The sequence below is a fragment of the Charadrius vociferus genome, unplaced genomic scaffold (assembly GCF_000708025.1).
Source record: "Charadrius vociferus isolate BGI_N301 unplaced genomic scaffold, ASM70802v2 scaffold32, whole genome shotgun sequence".
Taxonomy (NCBI): domain Eukaryota; kingdom Metazoa; phylum Chordata; class Aves; order Charadriiformes; family Charadriidae; genus Charadrius; species Charadrius vociferus.
Genome location: NW_009647856.1, coordinates 11,956,273 through 11,964,241, shown reverse-complemented (window position 1 = coordinate 11,964,241; position 7,969 = coordinate 11,956,273). Strand labels below are relative to the sequence as shown.

Sequence of the window (7,969 nt, the reverse complement as noted above, 5' to 3'; positions counted from 1 at the left end):
GCAGACATATTTATACTGCTGGAGCAGCCTGCAATGTTACCCCCTCCCAAAACAGGGTGTAACCACAACTGCCCAGCAGAGTGCCCAGATGTGCACATTCTTCATCTGTTACACTGCAGTCATCTGTCTTAACCTGAACCATTTTTATCAGCAATAAACTATCCTGAATAGGACTTTTAATATAGCAGACCTAGGAAACATTTACACGTGCCTTGCATCAACTCTGCTGTAAGGACAATGGCTCCGGTTAGCACTAATTGACCGCTGAGGACTGCAAACACCTATACTCATTTCAGCCAGATCGGAAAAAGGAGACCCGTCTGCATGCTTGGACTTAAAGACAAGATCATATTAAATGATGCAGGCAATGGTACCAACCTTGAATTTCCGATAGCTCTCTTTTGCACCAGCTCATACTTTGAAGAATATTTTCTCTCTCCCTCTCCCTCCATCTACATATAAACCAGGATATTGTAACCACGTAGCCCTGCGATATGGTATTGTCATAAGATTTGTACTGAGTTTTCAAGACTTGAGCTTGTCCTGCTCGCTCTGAACTTCTCTTGACTTGGCTGTAACTTTGTATTACTTGGTTCAGTTGTGACAGCAATTTCTCTTGTTGACGAGGTTTCTATATCTAATTGTTTGACTTCTGTTTATCTTTGTGTGGTACAACCATAGTTTTAAATGGATAGCAGTAACAAGCAGTTGTTCCAGGTAGAATGAGATGATTCAATGTAATAACATGGTGTAGATAAATACAGGCCTGGCATGATAGCAAAGACCTTGAGAAGTGGAAACACAGGACACAATGTAGAGGACTACAGGCGTGGGATGATGAGAGATGGGGCACAGCCTTGACACGAGGCACCTCACAACTATAAACATCTCAGTAACGGTCACTTAAAAAACGAAGGCCTGGAGCTGGACAAAGCTGGGTTTAGGGGCAACAAGAAGTAGTAGTATCTAACATACGTAAAGGGCACCATTCTTAGCAATAGTGTGGCCAGCAGGACTGGCAAAGTGACCATCCCCCTGTACTTGGCACGGTCCTTTCCTCCAGACTAAACTGCATGAAAGACATTGAGGTTTTGGAGTGCGTTCAGAGAAGGGCAACGGAGCTGGTGAGGGGTCTGGAGTACATGTCTGGTGAGGAGTGGCTGAGGGACCTGGGGGTGTTCAGCCTGGAGAAAAGGAGGCTGAGGGGAGAGCTTCTCAGTCTCTACAGCTCCCTGAAAGGAGAGTGTAGCAAGTGGGGGGTTGATCTCTTCTCCCAAGGAACAGGTGATGAGACAAGAGGAAACAGCCTCAAGTTGCACCAGAGAAGGTTTAGATTGTTTAGTAAACAAATCATATGAAGAGCAGTTGAAGGAGCTGGGACTGTTTAGTTGGAGGAGGAGGAGGCTGAGGGGACACCTCATCACTCTCTACAACTATTTGAAAAGACTCTGTAGAGAGGCTGGTGCTGGTCTCTTCTCACAGGTCATTAATGACAGAACAAGAGGAAATGGCTTCAAGCTCCAACAGGGTAGATTTAGACTGAACATTAGGAAAGAATTCTTTACAGAAAGAGTGGTTGGGCACTGGAACATGCTGCCCAGGGAGGTGGTTGAGTCACCATCCCTGGATGTGTTTAAGAGACGTTTAGATGTGGTGTTGGGGGATATGGTGTAGGGGAGAACTTTGTAGAGTAGGGTAGATGGTTGGACTTGATGATCCCAAGGGTCTCTTCCAACCTAGACAATTCTGTGATGATTCAATGATTGGATATTAGGAAAAATTTCTTCACGGAAAGGGTTGTCAAGCATTGGAACAGGCTACCCAGGGCAGTGGTGGAGTTGCCATCTCTGGAGGGATTTAAAAGACGTGTAGACGTGGTGCTGAGGGACGTAGTTTAGTGGTCCCTGGCTTTGCATCCAGCTATGTGACCACTTACTTTCAGCTAGGCCTGTAATTGTTCAGCAATTGGAAAACTAGCAGAAAGCAACCCACATTGCAGCCTAGTAACACTGTCCTCATCTGAAGTTAAACCATGAGTGAGTTTTCTTTCTGATGAAGAAATAACAGAACAAATGATTTGTATGTCCCAGAACTATGTAGGAATAGGAAGGCAGCCCATCAATAGTCTGGGATGAGCAGGGAGGAGAGAAAAGGAAGAGATACAGAAAGCTTCTGATATGCCAAATAAATTTGTTGTACAGAGACAATAGGATGACTGACTGTCTAATATGAAATAAAGAGAGTATAAGGAAAGTGACCTTAAAATAAAGAATGGAAGAATACAGAAGTTGGGAGTTTGAAACCAAAGAGATATTTGGAAAATAAAAAAGGAGTAAAATTTGAGTTTCCTGAATTTGCATATGAGGTTAAGAAAGGTCAAAGGACTACCTGAGTTGAAGACATCCATTCATTTAACATAGTTAAAGCACCTCAATTTTATCAGTTAACAGCATGGGGTTATAGAAAAGATGTTGACTAGTATTATATCCTACTTCCTTTGACTGCCCAGACTGAATGACTGGATAACCAGCAACAAGTGCGATAGAGAGTGGTCTTTGGCAGGAGACACGGTGTACTTGTATTTCTGGAAGCACAATGAGACACATTAGCCACTGTGCCACTACACCCATGGTTGGAACATGCAGCTCCTTCAATTGCTCTGCAAGTATCGGTGGCTACACAAGCACAGGGAAAGCCCTGCAAACGTGCTTACTCCAACACGTAACTGAGTCAGGATCGCAGCAGCTTCACTAACTGGAAGTGTAGGCTCAGCAAGATTTAACTTTTAAAATTTGTGTCAGTCTCCTTTATCAGTGAAAGATATACTCCAGATTAAAGGGAACGAACAGCTCTAAATTTGGAGTCTCAGCCCACAGACCATAATTAAAATTTCTTTTAATAGTGCTAAATCACTTTTGTTATGAGCCTCGCAGAAGATAATGGACTTCGATAACTTCTATTCAGATACATAACTCACCATTATTGTTTCTCATCTGCTAGCAGAGTCCACAGTGATACAAGACTATGCATAATTACCAGGTGATCTTGAAACTTCAGTGACAAAGGAGTTTCTTAGCTATCTGTCCATGACAGTAGCTTCGGTAATACCCAGTAAAAGTTATGGTCACTGCCTATGTCGCTGGGTTAAGCTCCTTATGAATAAACATGACGTTCCATTAAGAACTTTCTCCTAAATTATTTGATAACCCATCTACTTTGTGAAGAATTGACAGCTTTAAAAGGCACACCATTCCATCATATTTAATCTTCTCCTATTTTTCTTCCCTTGTAAATTTAGGGTCTTGTCTGGCAAGACAACAAACACCCTCAATGCCTACTGCAATCAGTGGAGACTGAGGGTGATTCACAGTTCTCACAAGACTGAGGAAAAAGAGGAAATGGAACTACACAGAGACTAAGCTATTAATTTGCTGTTTAATATCACCCAAGTAACAGGCACTTAAGAGCAGGATTGCAGCATTAAATTGTGGACCATTTGAGAAAGGAGCTACTAATTTTTCAGTACTGACATGCTGCTATTCTGTTATTTGTATGTTTATATCCAAGCCAGTAAATATGTCCAGATTTATTTGGGCCAAAGGGGACTAAAACTCCTTATGAACACTGAGGTTCTTAACCGAAAACTAGTTTTTTTGATAACTCATTTCACAAACAAAATTATCATCCTAAAATTAATTAAATTTAGTATAATTTTTGCACAAGTCTCCTTAGTCATTCCCTCATCTAACTATGGATGCACAACTTAGGATCCTATGTTAGCACTGCAGTCTCCCACATTTCTTTTTTATATCTACTATTTTTTTCCCCATCTATCATGGAGTGTAGGAGTGTCTGTTAACTTGTAGTAATCCCCCAGAGGCAGAGCTGAGCCCTACAAACACAGTGAAACGCAGCAACACTCAGTATCACATTCTGGGCACTCTGTAGAGTCTCTCATTTTGGAAGCCCGTGTAGATGGAGCTTATTTGGTAGAAAGAATTTGGAAGGAAATTTAGCACGACTTTCGTTTTGTCACCTCAGTCCCTAGCTAGTCAATCTTGATCTAAGATAATGAGAAGTACACAATTAGAAAATTAGCTAAAAAGTTATTCTTTTGGGATTCCAATAGATAGGTTTTGACACTTTGTTTGTGACCTAGTTTCTTAACACAGCAAGACTTCTGAGATTCTGCCATCTGTGCATGGGCACCTGACAACTCTCAGAGAGGGTAAAGTAATCCTTCAAAGACATTGCATCTTTTAATAGTTCTGCCCAAAATATTGCCTCAGGCTTGCATGCATCCACCATTGCTTCATCAGCAAAGGAGAAGCATGGCATTCTTTTAGGGGTCATCAGTAGGTGGGCAGCTCTAGAGTAGCCCCACTACAAGCTGCAGATGGGTGGAAAGCACATGGTTGCAAAGCTAAGGATACTGTAATGGAAAGTACCAGTGATGTGGTGGGGAGATGAGGCTGCTGAAGATTGAAAAAATAGGCCAGGAAATTTTAAGAAGCCAGCAGAAGGATCCTCCTGACTAAATGTGGATGTCCATAAAGGGAGTGGTGTGGTTTACCTATAGACAATGGAGAGCTACTTGATACAGGCAGTGGAGTGAAAAATACAGTTCATCTGACCGAACAACTACATCTCCAGTGACTGTAGTACCACCCACACAACTACTGCAAATGTATCAGCAGCCATAGGCTGGGCAGAAGGCCACAGGATTCTTCTTGTGTCGCTAAGTGGCTATGTCTAGGCAGCTAAAAAAAAACCCTTAGTCAAACTGCATGAATTCCTCCCCAGGATAGTTCTCACAGAATGACTCATTCAAAAAAGGTTAGGCAATAAGTAATCCTTACCTCTATTTCTAAGTGAACACAGGTTGCAAGACCCTCTCTGGCAATGGATTCTACAGTGTCTCTTCCAAGTCCGTAGTGATAGCCACTGTATTTATAGGTTGCTATAAACTTCCCCTGAAATGCAAAACAGCAAATATAATAACAAAGGAAATATTTTAAGGAAAATATTTTTAAGGAAGTATTTTAAGGGAAACGGCTTCTTTAAAGGAGTATAATCACTCTGGACTTCCTTGCTTTCTCTCCCTACAAAGCTTCTCCCTGCCCAAATCATCAATAATAACAAGGCCAATGGGAGCACAAAATTTGCAGAGAAGAGAACACAGTCAGTCCTGCAGGGTATGGGCTTGTACATTGTTCATGGATAATAAGCCACCAGTGTCTTGAAAACAAGCTGCTGACAGGTTACAGCTTTCATTGGTTATTCATTCACACTGTAAAGAAAGCAAGATCTAAAGCAAGGGGCATCCTTCTTTTGACATTACATCAAACCATATGGCCATGCCATACAAAATAGAAGAAGCCAAAGAAAAAAGAGGACAGAAACAACTCTGCAAGGAGAATGCATAATTGGCCAAGAAATTTCAAAGTTAAAACCTGACAACTGAAACTTTGGTTCCCAGTAATGTGTCTAGGGAGATGTAAGCAGATTATATTCTTTTAAAATTAAACTACTTGATTACTGAGAGTTATCATTAAGGACCAGATCAGTTGCTGAAGACTGTGTTGGCTCCCCTGTTTGTGTATGTACACATAATGAGCTCTGTTGTGGCTTTTCAAGCCAAAGTTTTATTGCAGGCAGCAAAAAGCATCAGAAACAGTAGCTGGAGGCACACTGCCTTCAGAGAGAAACACAATGCCTTTAGGGTGAATTTGCTACACTTTAAAAGACTGCATTCCCTGCAGGATTGCTGAAAGATTTGGGGAAAGAAAAAAAAAGGGGGGGGGGAGGGGGAAAGACGGCAGCTATTTCAAGAGGTTTTTTTTCCTACGCATGTAGTAGATATTTGCATATGGAAATAAGTTTATTTCTACATTATACTACTGTTTAAAGATTCCTACTGACCATTATGCCCCTTTAATTGGTTTCTATATGTGCATACAGAAGAAAAGACAGGACAAATATACAACAAATTGTGGCTTCTGTGTATGAACTTAAGTCCCATAACTGTGAGTAAATAAGCATGCACACATAGATACAAGCTTAATATAAAAAAAAATCAAATCAGACCTGGACAGAAAAGTTGAGTTCACTCTGGGTGTAGGAAATAGGCCTACTAGCATACTAGTCAGGTACTTACTGTGTTCACCATTTTGTCAAATGCATCTTGAGAAACGAAATAGTAATCAAGTCTGTTTTCTTCACCAAAGTAAGCTGCCCTGGTGGTGTGACAGGGACTGGAAGATATATGGTATAATAAAGAAATAACCTGTTTTCAATCATAGAAGCAGCTATGGAATGGGGGGGGAGAGGGGGGAGGGAGAATACTACAAATCATTTTATTTTTAAGAAGAGAAGAAATATGAGAAATATAAAGAGGTGCAAATCATACCACTAATGCCACATATTTGAAAGATTAACCCATAAATACAAAAAAAAAGTTTAAATGTAACATTACATTTTGGCTATAAATCCCCCCCAGCCCAGGATAGCCTGAACTGAAGCTGTCACAGCACCCTGTAACAGAGAAATGATGAAACCATTTTTTTCCAGTTATGTCAGCTTGTGGATGATATAAAGTAGAATCCTAAATACAGAAAAGGAGACTAGGAGTTAGGCTGAACTGTGAGGTTAAGAAAGATATAAAGACCAATCTTTAAATAGACTCCTAATAGTAAGGGGAGAAACAATCCTGAAACTAGGAAGATAAGTGGGGTACAAGGCAGGAAAAGTAATTGCCTGCCACCACATAAGGACAATAGGATAAACCTCAGATACGTAAGCTTACTACTAGGATGAAACACTAAAAAAAACCCCAAACAAACCCAAAAAACCCCAGCTAAGTCAATGCACGTAGCAATTTTAGATTAAAGTATGCAGTGGCTCATGTTCTATCTTCGGAAATTATATTTTGCCACTTGGGTCTGCTTTGGTTTTGTTTTTAATTTTTACATTAACATCAATGTATCCTACATTTTACATGTAGGATAACAGGAACAAAAATGTGATGTGGAGCTTTGGCATTGATGCACACTGACAACATTTTAAGTCTGTGACTTCTGCTGGATCATCCTGCAAAATACGGCAAAAAATATACCACCTACCAGGCCATTTCTGTTCATTTATTCAAGGTAGCTGAGTTATAAACCATTAAGAAGTTTAGTCTATAACGCAGAGCTTGACAGATCTTAACTATCATGGCATTAGAGGGTGCCACTTTTTTTTATCAGCAAGCTGTAGCAAATGAGAACAGTGTGCTACACGTGGACTCCGTAAAATTTCACTTCAAAGGCCCGATTTTCTTTAAGATATTATGAACACATCCAGCTTTAAAGGTCATGCCTGAGCACTAGCCAGATGGTTTGAGGGTCCAATTTCACTTTATTTTTTGAAACACTTTTAAACATTACAACCCTTCTTAATTGCAAGGCCATGTTTACATTCAAACTGCCAGGGTATCTTGCATGAAATACATTTTTAATGAGTGGAATGTTTGAAATTTAAAAGTGTAAGCCATAAAATTGCTTAAATCTCCACTGAATAATTAAAATACAACTTTGCTTTATGGTTGCAATTTTCTGCTCTGTTAAGATTGTGTCTCTCTCCCTTTTTTTCCCCCCTCATGCATTAAACTTTTAGGAAATAAAATACACAGTATAAAAACAATGCTCTTAAAAAAACCCACAGCGCTTGGAAAAATTCAGTTGGTGTTCAATTAGTTTGTAATTTCCAATCTAGTCTTTCAAAACACAGTAGCGGTTTTGAAGAAAGGCAAAAAGTCATTTTTCCAGTCACGTAACCTTTACAGATCTTTTCTTAAAATGTCCTTTCAGCTTGCCAGTTTAATGATCTAATCCAGCAAGTGGTTACATTCTGAGTACAGAGCAGACAGAAATACATATAGGCTTCTTCCCCATGGTGTATTATATTAGAGAAGGCGGCTACTACCAGA

The 7,969-nt window shown here is 40.2% G+C and overlaps 1 protein-coding gene across 1 annotated transcript in view; it reads right to left on the bottom strand.

Annotated features, from left to right (window-relative positions):
* LRGUK (leucine-rich repeats and guanylate kinase domain containing) overlaps window positions 1-7,969 on the bottom strand; it is a 52,063-nt gene that overhangs the window by 21,032 nt on the left and 23,062 nt on the right. The window contains exons 12-13 of the mRNA XM_009883019.1: window positions 6,158-6,254; window positions 4,860-4,973 (exon numbers count right to left, since the gene is read on the bottom strand). Coding sequence (XP_009881321.1) covers window positions 4,860-4,973; window positions 6,158-6,254 — 211 coding nt within the window. The remainder of the gene's footprint in view (window positions 1-4,859; window positions 4,974-6,157; window positions 6,255-7,969) is intronic.